General features: G+C 39.0%; 1 protein-coding gene across 3 annotated transcripts in view; it reads left to right on the top strand.

The window, feature by feature from the left end:
• ARIH1 (ariadne RBR E3 ubiquitin protein ligase 1) overlaps positions 1-18,853 on the top strand; it is a 199,873-nt gene that overhangs the window by 111,753 nt on the left and 69,267 nt on the right. For all 3 annotated transcript variants that reach the window (XM_029575813.1, XM_029575811.1, XM_029575812.1), the window contains exons 8-9: positions 1,070-1,112; positions 9,563-9,634. In XM_029575813.1, coding sequence (XP_029431673.1) covers positions 1,070-1,112; positions 9,563-9,634 — 115 coding nt within the window. The remainder of the gene's footprint in view (positions 1-1,069; positions 1,113-9,562; positions 9,635-18,853) is intronic.

Raw genomic sequence — 18,853 nt, 5'->3', positions numbered from 1 at the left:
CACACCTCCCATTTCTCCACTCCCACAGAGCAAATAAAAGGCACCCATACACCTGGAGCTTCTATGACACACATGCAGGTCTTGGAGTCATCAAACGCACGCTTTGAACTTGTCATGCAAATCATTCTGAACTCTTTTTTTTAGGAATTTCCCTTAACGTACCCGCTCAGTCTGGGTTAAAAATGGAGGAGCAGGGTCAGGAATTCTAAAGATGCCTCCCCTATCAGTTGCTCCACCCAGCCATTCTGCGCATAGGCAGGAACATAGAGTCCAGAATAAAGGGCTCGCTGGTGGGGTTAGCAAGTGAAGCAAGCGGGGCTGTACACCTCCTAGTACTTAAATAAGATTCCATTGTTTGTTGAGCCTTAACTAGCTTAACTGGCTGAGCAATATGCACAGCCTCTCTGACTCATCCTTCCTCCCTTTTCTTACATTGTCCTTCCTAGCTGTGAGGTGTGGACAGATTTTTTCTTGCTTTCTTGTATGTCCATCTCATCTTCTCCAGTCTGTTTTCTCTCAAGGTACATATGTTTTCAAACTAACTTGGTTCCTAGTTTTATTATATTTCTGTAAAACCCCACATGCTTGTGTGTAAATTAGAAAGGGTTGTATATATTTTTAACACATTATTTAAGTCTGCTTGAATGTACAAATTTATTTTCCTACAGTAAAAGTGAAATAAACTTGCCAGCTGGTAATGTTGGGCACTTGTGCCTCCAACTTCAGACCCATTTGTGGGCAAACGGATAATGAAGATTCATTACGCATGAGTATTCAGCAATGTAGAAACATTTTTCTTCAGAACAAAGAATAGTAAACATTAACGCCTCTGGTATCCTCAGTCTTTGTAGAAGTGTGAGACTACATAATACTGTTTTCATAGTTGGGTTTGTGTTTAAGTTAAGGAGCCAGATGCTGTGTTTTACCCAAATGGGATGAATAGATTTAAAAACAGACTTATTAACTGACTTCTGGCTAGTCCCTTACTCATTAGCACTGACACCATGATAGAACATATCTGAGGCATAAACTCATGGAACTGTGCTTAATTATATAATCTCTCTTACAGCTTTAATTGTGGAGAAAACTGGCACGACCCTGTTAAATGCAAGGTGAGCATAACCAATATTCAGGAATGGATGCTGTTTAGACACAGGAGAATATACGTTAAAGAATATTTATGTGGAAGAAAGTAATAAGTACTCATAACAGGGCATGAAAGATCACTTTCTATCCTAATTGTAAGACATTGAGTATTGAGGGGTTTTTTTTTTGTAACTTTTTATTTTAAGTATTTTCACGCATACATCAAATCAAGATGTGAACCTCAATTACATAGCACAACTGAGCAGAGAATGTAACATTACAACTTGACACCATATTCGTTAAACCTAAAACATAGGATTACTCTAAACCATAATATTCAAGATACTATTCCCAAATTTTATGACACTTGAATCCTTTTTTTCAAAATGTCATAACGTAAGCGTTCAATATCAACAATATTTCTAACTTTGGGCTTTCCAATACCCCATATCTGGATTAAATTTCCAGGTTGTCACAATAGTGAACTGTGTAGCCAGAAGTAACTGCCCCACTAAGGTATCAGAGAATCCTGCCAAACCCCCAGCAAGCCCAATTGCGGCAGCACGTGTGTATCAATATTTAAAATGTCTGCAATCTCCGCAGACACTTCCGCCAAAACCATGCTACACCTGGACAGTGCCACCTCATGTATATGTGCCTTGCTCACCACACCCTCTTCAACACGCCGCACTGTACCCGGGGAACATCCTAGCATAATAAACTGGGGTACGATATGTCGTATGTAACAACTGTACTCCCAGCTGCACCTGCCGACAGCAGAAGGATATCTTATGTGTGAAGCAGTCAAAGAAGTTCCCAACTCTTTATTCCATTCATCTGTGAGATTACTTGGGCTACATATTGGGGGAGGGCCTCTTTGTATAGTAGAGGCCCTCCCCCAATATGTTAGTCACCCCCTTAACTGTTCCACTGCCAGCACATAAATAAGATTCCATTTGGTTAAAAGGGGGCAAAGTGGTCCGCAGCTCCAATTTACTACTCTAGCTCATCTGAGCTGCAAATAAACATGTGTGGCTGAAGGAAGTTCAAACTCCTACACCGATTCCTGAAATTGGAGAAAACCCTCATTGTCCCACAACTGAGCTATACATACCAGACCCAGCTTATGTCATATTTCAAAATCAAGACAAAAAATGCAGCCTGAAATCTTAGGATTTTTTAAATATAGGAGACAGGGGCGAGAGGACCTAGTCACTGTACCCCTCATACCTGACCACCTGTTGCCACATCTGCAGGGTATGAGCGATAAGCGGGCTCAACCTGTAGATGTGTACTCACAGAGGAGGAAGGTAACACAAACAAAAGGACGGTTAAATTCACTTCACCAGCTTGCTCCTTTTCCGTAGCCAGCTACCCCTGGTCCTTATTGCTAAACCAGTAGGCTGGATTCACCAATTGAGCTGTCCAATAATAGAGCCTAAAATTAGGCAATGCCATTCCCCCTTGTCTTTTAGTTAACCAAAGCGTTTGGAGATTCATCTCCGCAGCCTTATATTTCCAAATAAAATTCCCAATTTGACTGAAGTTCCTAAAACAGGGATGTCTGAATATTACAGGGAACATGTTGAAAGGCATATAAGAATTTGGCAAGATTGCCATCTTAATTAAATTAATATGACCCGTCCAGGAGACTGGATTTCCTCCCAGTCCCTCAGATGTTGTTTTGTAATCACAAATAATGGGGCTAAATGTTTTTGAAATAAATCCCTGAGGTCTCTAGGTATAAAAATCCTCAGATAAGTAAACCCTTCCCAGACCACATGCATACCCACCATACACTTGGGTAATTTAGTCTCACAATCTAGTGGAAAGACCTTAGTCTTATCATAATTGAGTTTATAACCAGACAACTCACCAAAGCGAGCCTCCAATTCCAGGAACACTGGACCGGAAGTTGTCAGCTCAGTCATAAACCAAAGTAAATCGTTCGCATGCACAGGCTGATGCAGTATCAGCATGCGGAAAACGGGCGCCCATGATTGAGTACTACTATCCTAACTTGCACCGATGCACCTCTCTGGGGCGCCCGATGTAATATTTAAATGGATGGGTAAAAAGGAGGTGCTAGGGGAAATTTTACGAGCATCTGTTTTCTTAACCTGACCACTGGTGACTTTTTAAAAATTGTTTTTCCTTCCTTTCCTTCCTTTTTTTCTATTCCTCAGACTTAATGTCGACACAATATTAAGTCAGAGGAACTGGAAAAAGAAACAGAAAAGTAGTATTTTCTGCTTTTCTGTTAACTTTAGGGGTTCCTCAAGAATTAACGCCTGCTCCGGGACAGGGTTTAATTTTCGAGAGTAAAAATGTGGTTGTCGGGCGCACATTTGTTTTGCATTGGAGGTAATAGCTAATAGCCTCATCTTGACTTTACATGTGATGAGCACTATTAGCTACATACTGGTTTAGGAAGCACGTTTTGGATGCACTTATCCCCTTATTGCAGAAGGGGTTTTAGATGCCCGTCCAAGTGCGTGCCGAGTGCACTATATTGCATTGACCTGAAAAAGCCAACTTGTGATTCCTTCCTCCCACCTTAAAACCCCTGATAGGATGAATTCTTATAGCTTCAGCCAAGGGCTTCTATCATGATGTCAAAACGGAGAGGAGAAAGTGGGCAGTCCTGCCTGGTACCCCACTGGATAGGTATGTAGAGTGATAATCAACCATTAAGAACTAAGCGAGCCCAAGGTTTCTTACACATCAAGTGAATCCAGGCCAAAACTGGTCGGGAAACCCCATCTCCCACAGTGTTGCCAACATAAAAGGCCATGAGACTCTGTCGAAAGCCTTTTCAGCATCTAAAGAAACCAAAAGGCCTGACACCCCCCCTGTTTAGTCATATGTAATATATTAAACACCCTCCTGGTATATTATGTGTGGAGACATTCCCTTTGATAAAGCCAGTTTGATCAGAATTTATAAGTTAAGACATAAGAGATTCCAACTGGAGCAGCAGAACCTTTGCCAGGATTTTTATATCTGAGTTTAGCAGCGAGATGGGCCTATAGGAACCACAGTCAAAATGGGTCCTTTCCCCTTCTTATGAAGCAAAGGTAACAGTGGCATTCACCATATCACCCAAGGAGCTATCTGGTTCCCCCACATAATTAAAGATGTGAACTGAAAAGGGTACCAGATAGACAGACAGAAACTTCTTGTAAATATCTATAGGATAGCCATCTGGCCCAAGGCTTTTACCTCCAGCCAGAGCCTTGACAGCTGTCTGAATCTCCAGGCTAATGACAGCCTCCTGAGATTCTGAGATCTTAGGTAGTGGCACAGATGTCAGAAACCCCTTGATATCAGACAAATCAGCTGAGAGAGTTTCTGCAAATAATTTCTCAGATTAATCCGTGAATAGCGCTTCAGTACCTCTTAAATCCAAGGTTACCTTACCCAAAGGGACCCCAAGTATCCAGAATAAGTCCATCCAGCTTTTTTCCTGATTCCCTGGGCTAAAAAAAAAACCAACCAGGCTTATCTCCATGTTCATTAAAAGTAAGCTTTGGTATATTTGAGAGCCTTCCCTATATTGGTAACTTCAAGGGATTTTAGTTCCCTTTGATAATGCTTCAAGTCCTTTAACATCCGCTGCAAGCAATCCTTATGTTGTTTTTCAAGCCTATTGATCTCTAAGAGGCCATCCACCTTTTGCTTTCGGAGTTTCTGGAGGTCACTAGAGTATGAAATTATTTTACCTCTCAAGTAAGCTTTGAAAGTTTCCCATCGCAATACCGGGGAGTAATCTACTTCTGGATTTAAAGTATCAGATCCTATATCACCCCTTTCAACAGCTCAGGGAATTTATCTCCTAGGAGTGAAGAACTAAGCCTCCAGGCTGTGTTCTTCGGAGGTCCCCCCCATCTATTTCAGCAACAACCTCCACTGGGTTATGGTCTAAAATAGGAAACGTGGAAAAGAGGATTTACATTCAGACAACATCCAACAAGGCATTGATCTGTGCAGTCTGGGTAAACAAGCATCGGGGTAACTTGCTTGATGCAGCGGTTACTATCCTTAACCATTAAGCCTTATGATTTACCTTTGATGCAACTCCAACATTACTCTCTGCATCAACGGCAGGGGTGGCAGGAAATTCGAATCAAACAGTTACCAACAAGGGCCCTGAACTTGGTGGTTGGTGAAACAGATAAGTATGGGAAAATGTGTGGGAGTTTGCTGGGCAGACAGGATGGGCAGTTTGGTCTTTTTCTGCTGTCATTTCTATGTTTTTATTACTCTGAACAATTTTAGGCACCAACCCTGCATTAAAGAGGAAATAGTCAATCCTACTATACATAACATGATGAGAGGAATAGTAGATATAATTCCTCTCGCTTGTGTGTTGATATCTCCAAATATCTGTTAAATTTAGCATTTCCATCTCTTCTCTCATTTCTCTAGATGGTCCTTCACTCGGCTGAGAAGCTGAGGTCTTGTCCACAGCAGGATCTAAGTATATGTTCCAGTCACCCCCTATAAGGAGAGGCTGCGAACCCCAAGTTACCAAAGTGTCAGTAAAGCTCCTGAGGGAAGTCCCTCTGATCTATATTGGGTCTATAGACATTCACCAGGGTAAACAATTCCCCCAACAAAGTGCAATCTAGCACCACATACCTACCTTCTGGATCCAGCTAATGTCCTTCAACTTCAAGTTCTATAACACAACCAGCTCATTTAACTGTTCGTTGTAAATATTTAAAATGCTATTAACCTTTTCTTTTTCCTTCCTCTCCCAGTTTAAGCATCCCTGTTTTTTGTAACTGCTTTCTTCCGCACTACAGTTCCAGTTTGTTTTTTCTTTCTGTGCACCACTGTTTTAATGTAAACCAGCATGATGTGATTTTATCATGAATGCCGGTATATAAAAACCTTAAATAAATAAAAATAAAATCTATCTGTGACCTTTGTACCTGTAAAAGGACATTTTTATGTATCAAGGTACAAAGCCCCTACTACGAGAATTATAAGAAGAATGATAAACTTATCCTACCCCCCCTATCCTAAGTTTCTCATGCTTAGTCCTAGTACAATGAGTCTCCTGAAGCATGAGAATGTCCACATGATTTCTGCGAGCAAACTGAAGTATACATTTCCTCTTTATTGAAGTGGATTCTCCCTGTACATTAAGTGATACACATTTAAGTCTGGAACACAAAACCCAAATTGTTTCTTAACATACTAACAGGAGAAATATCCAAACACATAAGACTCCAAAACCTGTAAAAATAAATCTCACCACCCCATGACCCAGTGATCTTGTACCTGGTTTTCATGTTCCAACTCTCAAACCATTGTTAACATACCAGGATAAAAATCATACACTCTGTCCTTGTAACTCGTATGCCTTTTCCTCCAACCCTACCACCAACCCAACATTTGACAAACAAAACCCTTTTAAACACCCTAAACCACTCACCAAATCCCCCCACCCCCCCATTCCCCCTAGAGCTAGGACAAACCATCTTCCCCTGGTGGAATAAAAATCTGGACCGGGTAAGTGGGCACTCTCCCAACTCATGCCTTCTATGATATATCCTAAACTCCAACCTAACCCCTGAAAAAAAAAACTCCTGCGGTGAGTCCTCAAACCTAGAAAAACATAACACCAAAAGGTTCAGCATCTGGCGGAGACAGTCATCAAAACATGGAAAAGGCGATGGACTCCGTATTTTCTACTGCACACTACACTGGTTCAAAGTCTCTGAGGATACACTTAGGGGTTTCAGCTGATCCACATATAATCCAGAAAGCATCCAGCATTTGTAATTGAAGAGGTAACACCCCATATGGATCTGGACCACCTTCTGTCCTCAGGGCCACGCTTGCCCTCACTGGATGACATAGGGATCATCAAGCATCTTGCAGGATCTGATAGTCCACTGCACTTCGCTGACCCGCCAACCATGGCAAAATCAATGACACAAGAAGGAAGAACAAACCAACTTGGCATATGTTATAGCTCCAGGTCTGAGATTTCAAAACACATTATGATTCAAAGGCAGGTTCAACCTCCAACTTCCTTCAATAAGATAGCTCCTGCTGCGTGTAATTGTGCTTTCTGCCAAAACCCGAATCTGGCTACCAGGAGATGGCTGCACCGTCCAAGAATTTTCCATTTATCCTCAAAATGGTGTAATCTTCTAAATGCTCTCAGACGAGCTGTAGCTCCCAGTGGTGGGGTGAGTGAGTGAGTGCGCTCTATAAACCTTAAGGCCTTTCGCAGGAAAAAGCACTAGTATCTCAGGCAGCCATTTTGCAAAAAACATGGCCACATTCTTCCCCTCTGACTTCTCTGCCAGGTTGATCACAAAGATGTTAGACCCCGTAGATCTATTCTCCAGGTTGTCCAACTTGGAATGTTGATGATCCTTTCTCTCGACCTTGGCACTTAGAGGTAACAGTCGCTTCTAAACCATTCTCTCCTCTACCTCCCCGATGCGTGCTGTATTTTTCTGCACAGTCTCCACCATCTACGCTACTTTATCCACAATCACCTCAAGGCACGCATCTAATTTTCTGGATATATGGCTTCTGCAAATTTTTCCATTAAGTCCTGTATATAGTCTCATTTTTCACCTGCTCCAAGAACTTCCTCTCCCTCATTGTCTGAAGCTGAATTGGTCTTGTTTCACTGCTGTACAACCTCCACTTTTTTGCTTGTTGCTTGTTTATTGGCCTTTCTGCTCATTTTAGGCCCACAGATATGGAACAGATCACTTAGATACCCCTTTCTAAGACACAACAATAGCATAAAAACAGGTCTCAGTGGGAACCAACTCAAGCAGCGCCCTTCTTGTTCAGCGCATAACCGGAAATCAGTTTTTAGATTTTTTTTTTTAATGCTGTAAATTTAGTACAGAAGAAATATATTGGCAACATAATTGAAAACTGACAATTTTTTTTGCTTCAAAGAGCATAAAAAGGTAGTAGTCATTAAAGCACTACCTGTTATCTTCAGTATTCTTTTCCCTGTACTGTCAGGATCGGCAGTAAGTTGTGAAAGACCAGTGCAGTTTCTATACTCATTCCTCCTTTAATTTTTGCTGAGACTGCATGGGATATTTTGTCATGATTATGGACACTAGTGAACTGGAAATGGAAAAGAGATCACCCATGGATTCCATATAGGCTGTCAAGTGACTATAGGGTAGCAGTGATTCAAGTTTTTAAATGCTCTAAAGACTAACAATTTAAACAGCCAATAATGACAAGACTAGCACTACTAAGCCTCTGAAACATTCTGTTGTGGCTGGAATATGACAAGATTTGGTTTGTTGTCATTTTTGAATGCTGGCAGAAATCTCTAGTCTGACAGTCTTTTGGGTCATGGACATTCTGAGGGTGATATATAGGCAGTGCCCCTAGTTTCCTACAATAGACTTTTCAAGATTCTGTGGCAATGTGGCAAGAGCTAGCAAATTCTGTGGTAACTATATGCATATATTTGCATATTAAAAATGCACTTTTTTCTGACTTTATAAAGTCATTTTATGACATTTCTGAATTAGGGATATTTAATAGAGAATGAATTATGGTCAATATTTTGTACAAAATCCGATATTTAATTGGCAACCAATGCAGTTTGGATAAAATCGGAAAAATATGTTCCTTTATAGGAGTACCTGTAAGAATGTGCGCTGCATTGTTTTGTATTAACTGTAACGGTTTGATTGAATCCGGTAAACTTAAGTACAGATTGTTACATTAATCGAGACCTGAAAATATTAATGACTGAAGAACCAGACGAAAATCCTGAACATACAGAATGGTTTTAGACTCTCTACAGCAGGGTCCAGGTTGCTTATTCAATAAACGCTCTGCTTCTACTCTCAGCTTGGAACTCCCCACTTGTCCTGGCTCATTCGGCCCTGCTTGTCGACAGAGAAAGCAAATTTGCTTATTGTAAATGGTTATTTCTGTAGGCAGCTAGATGAATTAGCCATACTAAATACCTGTTTCCCTGGAGAATTGACTACTTAGCTAGACTTAGATCTGATATCGACTTGGGGGGCCATAAGCAACACCCACTCAATTCCCGCACAGGCTCAATAGAGCAAAAGCTCTATGAGCTTATAGAGCAGGGTTCATTCTGTGCCATTGGGTGATATCACCAATGTGTCATGGCTAATTCATCCTGCTGTCTATGGAGAACACTGTTTACAGATAAGCAAACTTGCTTTGTTTTCCTGTACTCTTTCTCCTCCAGCGGTAAGCACTGAGACAGGTCCTACAATGCTTTGTGGAAGTTTTTGGCTGAGAAACTGAGCTGACTTCTCTCATGTTACTGGTTTTTTCAATGTTAAATTTTATCTAATGAAACATTAAAAAAAAATTACCAACGTACATAAAGACCTAAAATAAGAGTGTAAGGAATGATACTTCTCTTTCAATACAGCTTTGTGAACTTAATAATGCATCTGAATGTTTTATTTCTCTCCTTTCTTGACAGTGGTTAAAGAAGTGGATAAAGAAGTGTGATGATGATAGTGAAACATCGAACTGGATTGCAGCCAACACTAAGGTTAGTTTCTGAATTCTTTAATATTTAATAACCCACTTGGCCATGCTATTATGTCGCCCTCAGATAATCTGTACCTAAAATTTTAAATAGATTAAATATTTTTGTTTCTGTAGCCTGGAATTAATTAAAGAAGGTTCTTCATGAAAGAGCAATAATGGAACCCTTTTATTAAATGACCAATTCCAAAAGGAACCAACCTGATAAATCCTCCTGATAGTTACTAACATATTAAATAATGGACAAAAATAGTATTATGTTTATAAGTGCACCAAAAAAAATCAGTTTCAAATTTTCTTTTATCAAAGGACAATCGTATACAAGGTCAATATTCAGTAAACCGCAAGCAGACAAGTTATCCGGCTATAGTTGACTGAATAACTTGTCTCAGATATTCAGTGGGATAAACATCCCAGTAAATATCCCTGATTAGTTATCTGGCTACCTGTAGCTGGATAACTTTTAGCCTTTACCGGCTATGTTCAAAAGAATATAGTTGGGTAAGTGGAGCTGCAGGATTTAAAAACCAAAAAGATTGCAGGTCTAGTGGCCCGATTATTTACCCTCCCCCTCCCCACCCAAGCTTGAAATGCAAAGCTGAGCCTGCAGTTTCCCCAAAACCCCTCAAACTTGTTTAATGATTTGTTTATTAAATGATCCGGTGTTGGCCTCTGCCTTCCACCTACCCATTTCCCAGTCCCCTAACCCTCCCACCCTGCTGGTAACTTAAATTTGTGAGTTCTTCAGCCCAGATAGCGGTAGCAGCTTACCTGTGACCCAGGCCTGACACTTCTACGATTGGTAGGGGAGATGCACTGGAGGCCGGGTAAGGCTAAAATTATCTGACCACTTAGGGCCAGATAACTTCAGACCTGCTCTCTGGCACATCTAGAGATAAAACCACAAAAAAAGAGCACTATGTAGGTCCTGTGTATCAATGTCAATAGGCAAAAGGCACTACCTAATTAATTATTCAAGTTGACTCAATATATGTCAAACAAAGTGTATATAATTAAATATACTATATTTTGTAAGATGCCGCATCAGCAAGCCTGTCGACGTGTTCAACCATGCAGAGTTCAACTGTCCGGTCTGTTAATCATCTGCGGCTCTTACCGGCTGTGTAGCCTGTAAAAAATGTTTAAGCAGAAACGGAATGAAGATCTATTTATAATCCATCCCGAGGTGTTTGTAAATCCTGTATATTTATGCTTGTATTAACGGCTCAAAGGCCTGTAAAGATGTTAAGCAAGTACTCAGTCTGTCCCAACTGTAAAGATGTCTCTATCTCAAACAGCCGGTAAGAGCTGCAGATGAAACAGACTGGTCAGTTCAACTCCGCATGGTTGAACACGTCGACAGGCTTGCTGATGCGGCATCTTACAAAATATAGTACATTTAATTATATACACTTTGTTTGACATATATTGAGTCAACTTGAATAATTAATTAGGTGGTGCCTATTGACATCTAGAGATAACCCATGTTGTTGGAGTTAGCTGGATAAATTATTTGGCTAACTTGGCCCCACTCTGGAATGCCCCCAACATACCCCTTTCTTATCCAGCTGAATCTTAGCTGGATAATGACTTGTCCTAATTGGTAGCCAGATCAGCAAGGGGGATATTCAAAAGATGCCATTTAGCCGGATAACTTGAGTTATCCGGCTAAATGGCTTTGAATATTGACCTCATGGAGTATAACTATCTCCTTCTAGTATTAAGCCGCTGTCCTATAATCATAGCCCTCTCTTTGTTTTCTTTGTTAGTTCTGCTAGTTTTTGCTGCTTTTGAATTGGAGTGCTGTGTCTAAACAGACAAGATAAGTACCCCTTTTTTGCACTTTTCATATCACTTTGGAAAATCATTTTTTTTGCATTGAAAATGGTGAATTTTCGTGTTGATGTATAAACTGTAATTGAAGTTAAAATACTGGGTTTTTTTTGTTGCTGCACAGGGGTGTTTGTTTTCCATTGCAAATGAGAAGTCAAACATGACCTAATTTAAGAAAAAAAACAAAAGGAAGGCTATGATTATACGACAGTGTCTTAATACTAGAAGGAGATAAGTATTCTCCATGTGTATGACCTTATGTATGAATGCCCTTTGATAAAAGAATACTTAAAATAGTGATTTTCTGGGGGTGCATTTGTTACACCCGATTACACCGGTATACAAATTTTTAGAAGTCGTCTGCTTCAGCGATAAAATATGCCATTTATTATTGTTGCTGATATGCCAAAATCAAGTATGACAAATTAGCTATTGGCTACTGTTTCCTTGATATTTAAGTTTTTACATTTTACGTCTGTCTATTGCTTAGTGCGTACAAGTAGAGGTGCCACATCTTTGTCAATGCCAGGAACTTCTTGGTGCCAAGATTCAAATGGCTGTGTCGTACAGAAAAAAAACAAACCTGGTTCATTCTGAATCTATTTCTGCAAAACAATCTGTGCTGATTCTAGTTACTGGAATTCCTCCTCCCAAACTGGAGCATCATCTCTTCGTGAGGAAAATGTGCCTTGATTTCATCAAAAACTATTTTACTAATACACGAGCTTCTCAACTAGAACAAATGTACTCATTTTGGAGGCCATAGCCCCTGAAACTCAATCTACTATTGCCATAATTTTATTTATTTATTTTTGAAACTCAGTCCACTGATCCTCCAGTCTCAGCGGATCATATCAAAACATACATATTCAACAAATAACACATCTAATAGCAAAAGACAATGATGCAGAAATGATGTAGACTAAGTCTGAGGGTTCACCTTCATCTAAAGATAGGATAACCTCAAAAGACCTACCTATAGTATTATATCTCGTGCCATCCATAAATCTGGGCAGGTAATAAAACCTACCTACACAGTGAATGAAACAAGATCAAAATAAAACATAATTTAACAAAACAACTTAATACTATGATTTATAATGACTAACTGATAATATAAAGCTTGAATCGGGATCAGATCCATTTCTAGGCTTCATTAGTGTTTGATGCAAATTAAGGATGTTTAACACCTGATAGTACTGTTGCCTAATTGAGAGATATTTAATGGGTCACTAAAATGGTCATAAAGGGATGAAAGGCTCAAATAAGCCTCAGCCCTCAAATGTCAAGGCGAACAAATGTGCCTTTAGTTTTTTCCTTGAGTGTTTTAATGAGCTCTCATCTTTGAGCTTGTTCAGGAGTGAGTTCTAGAGAATGGGACCAGCAATGCTGATTATATACTCACTGGATTCTACAAACCTGACATGCTTCAAAGAAGGTATGTCTATAAAGTTCTAATAAAATGGTCATAGATGGCAATAAGTACAGTAGAGTCTTAGAATTGTATTAAAACAATTTTGAGCAAGTCCATTAATTGCTTTTAAATACCATAATCAGAACTTTAAACTTGACTCACAAAGAAATTGGAAGCCAATGGAGTTTCTGACGTATAGGAGTAATGGGTTTGCAGAGGGATGTATTAGAGAGGAGACGTGCAGCAGCATTTTGGATCATTTGAAGTGGCCTAAGAGTAGTTTTGGGGGGGGGGAGGGCCTTAACTATAGGGAATTGTAGCAATCTAGCGGTGCAATGACAAAAGCCTGTAGAATTCTAAAATCTGTGGCATTCAAAATGGATTTCGTATTCCGAAGTAGCCAAATTTTAAAGAAAGAAGTCTTAACTACATTCTCAGTGTAAAGGTGTAAGGCTAAATAAGAGTCCAGTCAAATACTCAGGCTGCATGCTTGGTTAGTTAAAGAGATCTGAATGTTGTTAAATATTGGTAGCAGGCAACTGGTGATCAGAAACAGGCCATGGCAATGATTTGTCTTGTTGATCTTGAGTGCTAGTCTGTTGTTTAATAACCAGTTGTTGACAACTGAGGCAGAGGTTGAGAGTGCCATACCAATGGTAGAATCAATAGGGAAGTAAAACTGAGTGTCATTGGAATATAGATAGCTCACTCCTAAACCAACTAACTCCCTACAAATCAGTGCAATGTAGATGCTAAAAACAGAGGCAGAAAGAGTGGACCCTTAAGGGGTACTAGTGCAGCTCATTTATGGAAGAAGCAGAATATAAGCTTGCATAAATAAACAATTTGACGTAAGAGGGCCCAAAGAGACATTTTGAATGCATTCACAAAAGATGAAAACCATTTATAGACAGTGGAATAGATGCCTAAAAATTTGACTCTTTAAAAGGATGGAATGATTTAACATACCGAAGGCAGCAGAAATATCGAGAAACAAAAAGAAAGCAGTGCCAGAGTCAAACCCGCATTGGAATGCATTGAAGCTTGGAAATGTGGGAGCTTCAAAACCCAAATTGGAAGCCATGAAGCAAGGTTTTTTTCCTGTTTAAAAAAAAAAAAAAAAAAAAGGGTTTTAAGGATAAACATTCTCGGTAATCTTTGTCAAGAATGGCAGATAAAAGAAATAAGAAGAAAATTGTTTAAATCTGCAGGGTTAAGATTTTTTTGTTTTTGTTTACACATTGGGCACACTGAAGCACCTTAAGTGGGCTACCATTCTGATTCAGACGTGTCCACCAGTATACCATCAGACTCTCCTCAGCCTCCCATAAGTACATCTCCACCAGAGGATGTGTTTTATCCTGCTTTTGTCTTAAAAAAAAAAAAGAAAAGGCAAAAACAATTCCACTTAATTTACAGGAAAGGGTAGAACCTAACCGAAAATACATTTAGTGTTGTACTAAATATATCCCCAAAACAAGTAGTAGTGGTTCCGATTCACAAAGTACTATAGAAACTCCAGCCAAGAATGTGGCAGAGTCCTTGTCTATATTGTCAGCAGCAAGGCTGTTAGATCTCAGATATAAAGTTCAGCTTTGTACTGGTCATCAAAAGATGCTATTACATCATGAGTCTGTAGTAGTGAAATCAGCTTTGAAAAAGTGTTTCAAAATGTATTCTAGTATCCCTCTGGGAAAAAATACCAAATTACCGGACACTATGGTAAAGATTTTCCATTCAGCTATGTTAACATCTAGGATAGCTGCTCTTCAACTACATACTTTCTCTTTGGAGAGAAAGTAAAAAAAAAAAAAAACCCAGTGGACAGAGTACAGCCTAAACCTCTTCAACAAACAAGTTCAAAATATATTCCTTGCTTTTGACTTTACAAAATCAAAATTGCTTCCTGTTTAGATTTAAACAGCCTTACACCAGGGGAAGACATGAAACCTTCAGCCCACTAAGGTCTGATAACACTGTTGGGTATTTAAAGATCATAAAACAGGGATATCTTTTGATTGTTGTGATCTTCATGTGGAACGACAGTATATAAAATAACTAAATAAATAAAAATAACTATTTTTGAATCCTCTCCCCCAAACAATAATCCAAAGAATCGCTCCATATATGCAGAGCACCCTCAACTCCTCTAGTAAGTATTGTCCGCTTTCTTTCTGCAAACACAGTAAAACTTGCCCCAGTACTACAAAAGAAAACAGGGTTCTACTCCAAATATTTCCAAAGAAAGTAGGTGGTCTCCATTCCATGCTGTACCTCAGATCTCAACAAACACTTGAAGAAAGAAATGTTCAGGATGAACTCTGTAGGGACCATCCTCCCTCAAAGATCAACTGTCTAATCACTCAAGACCTCAAAAATGTCTATTCTCTCATAACGATTCACAAAGCTCAACAAAAATTTCTACAATTCACCATAGCCAATGATTACCGGTATTGTGTTCTCCTTTTCTGTCCCTCCACAATGGTCGGTGTTCCCAAAATGCTTCACAATTGTTACTGCTCACCTAAGAAAGAGCAATATATGTTTGTCCATGGTTGGACTGGCTCATATCAAGCAACATCCTTTACCTACAATTAGATTAGCAAGATTATATATAAACCCGCAAGAGAAGCCTTCTCTGTGGCATACCCCTCTTTGTGGAACTCTTTACCAGATTTTCTCAGACTTATACCATCATCACAGCAATACAAGAAATGCTTAAAAACCTACCTATTTCATAAAGCATTTAACATTTCTCCTTCAGACTAAACACAAAGTTCCCTTTCCAGGTCCTCCCAGTTTTTGCCTATCTCAAATATCAATTTTTATCCCCTTATTCCCTACCCCCCCCTCCAATACCCAGTTAAGATCAAAGCGAGTAGTGGCACTTTTCTAAAGCTCGTATACAGAGCTTCACTGTTTGTTGTAGATTAGACTGCAGAGATTTGTCTATTTTATTTGTCTTTTATTGAGATTATGTATGTTTTTAACTGTAAACCGTTTTGAGAAAATCTTTATTTGTAAAACTGGTACACACACACTTTTAAATAAATAAGAAGCTTGTTCCTCCATACTCTATATAATAAACATCATCAATACCCAAATATTCAACATTGAGCCTACTTGTACAATAGACTTCATAGGAGCCTGTGTGGATACCACACAAGAGAAAGTGTTCCTCCCTCATCAAAGATGAATAAACTCACCAAATTAATAGTGTCAGAACAGAAATGAGTTTTTGCCCATTTCTGCATGAAAGTGCTGGACCACATGGTGGCTGCAGTCTGTTATGCTTTTTGCATGTTTTGCCGTGAGTAGGGACCTTCCTTTTCCGTTTTTTAAAATTTTCTGTGAAAACAAAATTATACTTACCTGGAAAAATGTTATTTTTTTCCATTACTTTCTCCCATTTTTGTTTTTGCTGTAATGAACACTAATAAATTACTGTGAAAAGTAAAAACTGAAAATGAAGATTCCTAACTGAGACAAGCTCAGTGGCACCCAAGGTTTCAATGGAACCAGCACCTACAACTATTGCACAAAGTGAATATATCAGTGCACTCATCCATTTTTTTTTGGCATGGTGTACTTATCTGAGAGACCAGTTTTTTCACCACCTTTGGTTTCAAATTACGATAACAATATTTATTTATTTATAACTTTTCTATACCGAAGTTCAAATAACAGAGTTAATTATCACTCCGGTTTACATTGCAACCATAAAAACAGTGACAAAGTTGTCTTACATAGAACAGGGGGAGAGAAAAAATTTGGATACAGCTTAAGCATGGGGAGTAACGTGTCAAAACTGGTAAGAACTGATAAGAGTTGGCTTTTTGGGGTAACAAGGTATTGCGAGGGAGGGGGTAGGAATGAGGGATTGTAAGGGGGTTGGAAGGTGGGGGGGGAGGGTAGCGGAGGGTTACCATAGATTTAATGAAACTAATATACATATATTAAATAGCTTAGGTAGCGGAAGAAAAAGTGCTTAGGCATCTGAGCTTAGGAAGAGAAGGTCCGTGGTGGATGAGGCAGTAGATACCTCCAACCAAGGAACTCAAAGGTAGATTTTATAACATGCGCACTGTTCTCTGCATGCGCACATGAACACAGGGATTTTATAACATGCATGTGTCCCTTTGCTCGTCATAAAATATGATTCCTATGCGCACATACGTACCCAATTTTAATATTGGTGTGCACATGTGCGGGCAGGTGTCATCTAATATGTGCAGGGGGGGGGGGATTTTTGAAAAATACGTGTGGTGACGTGATTGGCCAGTTCCCTCCCAGTCTGCCAGGATTCATGCGTACGGCCTTATGAAAATGTGGTCATTAGTCTCCACAGGAAAGATTGCTCTCAGTTCTAGATGATTTATGTGGCGTAATCTTCAGTTCTCTAAATGTATTCAATCCTTGGTTAAAGTAAAAAGTTGTCTACAACCAAGTAGCGATGTTCTACATAAATCTTTGTCAAGAAGCCTGCTTTGTGGGTTAGCCTTAGATCTGAAATTCTTACATTAGCTCCTGTGATGAACACTCCTATTCCTATTAGAGGTGGTGACAGCACTAAGAGTACAACTGGATTCCTGCCTTTCTATGACCAAATATATTTCTTCCTCAGTTCAGAAATATATATATTTTTTGCATTATATTCGTGGTTGCGTGGTTTATTGATTCTCAAAATTTAAAACTGCTGATTCATGCATTTATCATAATTAGATTAATGCATTTCTCTTCTTGGGGTTCTTATCCATTTGAAAAGGCTTCAGTTAAGCCAGAACCCTGCAGCTAGATTAATTTGACTTGAAGTATGATCATATTACCTTCATTTTGGAGAAATTGCATTAGTTTCCTGTGAATTTTTGGGCACTTCATTGTGGATCTCCTTTCTACCCGTTCTAAAGTTTAATTCCATATGTATCAACTTGCCGTTTGTGCTCTTCTCAAAAGGCCTTTTTTCATGTTCCATCACCTACTGTTATTAGATAGGATTTAACAAGAGAAGCCTCATTTAGCTATCAGGTCCCTGTTTTGTGGAACTCGTTCCGCCCAGGCATTCGCACTGAATCCGATTATCTAAAATTCAAGAAACAAGTAAAGACACTTTTTTTAGTGACTCGTTTACTTAGTTTGGTTTTATATTATATTTTGTTTTAATTTTGGTGTTGTGTAGCAACTGGTGGTTTTTATTATGTTTTATAATTTTTGTAACTTTCTTTTTTGTTTTAATGCATTTTGTTTCGGGTTTTTTTAGTTTTATGTGATTTTTTTAAATTGTAAATCCACCAGAGTAACGTTTTATAGGCAGAATATTAAATTTTAATAAATGGTTAGTTTCCCAAAAGACTTATTGGATAGCTGTATATGTCCCTTGAAACCAAAATCAGATGGTAAACAACTAATTTACCAACTACAATAGCATGAATGGTCAATTGGGTGATCATATAGCACTAGAACTTTTTCAACATTGGGGGGAAATCTAAAAATAAATCTTTGCAATTCTGTTGAGCAATGAAGTCCCCACTTACTACTCCAGGAAACAGATGACTGATGCCTTTTCAGTCTTTTGGAATCAAGGGATTCTCTATGCCAAAACCAATTCTCAAATTAAGAAAAGATAAAGGCTCAATGATTTTGATAGCTCCTTTTTGACCAACATCAAATTTTTCTCTGGCTTCAATGCATAGATGCCCAACGTTCAAAAAGACTGAATATTTCTAACCCTGATTGTACAGTGCAACAGGTATCTTCATCCTAACCTTCAGTCTTTGGCTGTAACTGCTTAGATGTTGAAAATAAACTAGTCTGCTCTACCAGAAGATCTTACAATATTAAATAAAAATATTTTCTATCTGGTATTCATGGGTCAATCAGGATCCCTGTAAGTGCCCTGGTCTCCTGTTTCAGTACCTCTTAAGCTTGTCTGATTTAGGATTGAAAATTAATTCATTTAGGGTTCATCTTAGTGCTATA

The sequence above is a fragment of the Rhinatrema bivittatum genome, chromosome 13 (genome assembly GCF_901001135.1).
Source record: "Rhinatrema bivittatum chromosome 13, aRhiBiv1.1, whole genome shotgun sequence".
Classification (NCBI taxonomy): Eukaryota; Metazoa; Chordata; class Amphibia; order Gymnophiona; family Rhinatrematidae; genus Rhinatrema; species Rhinatrema bivittatum.
This window is presented reverse-complemented; position numbering and strand designations above follow the sequence as displayed.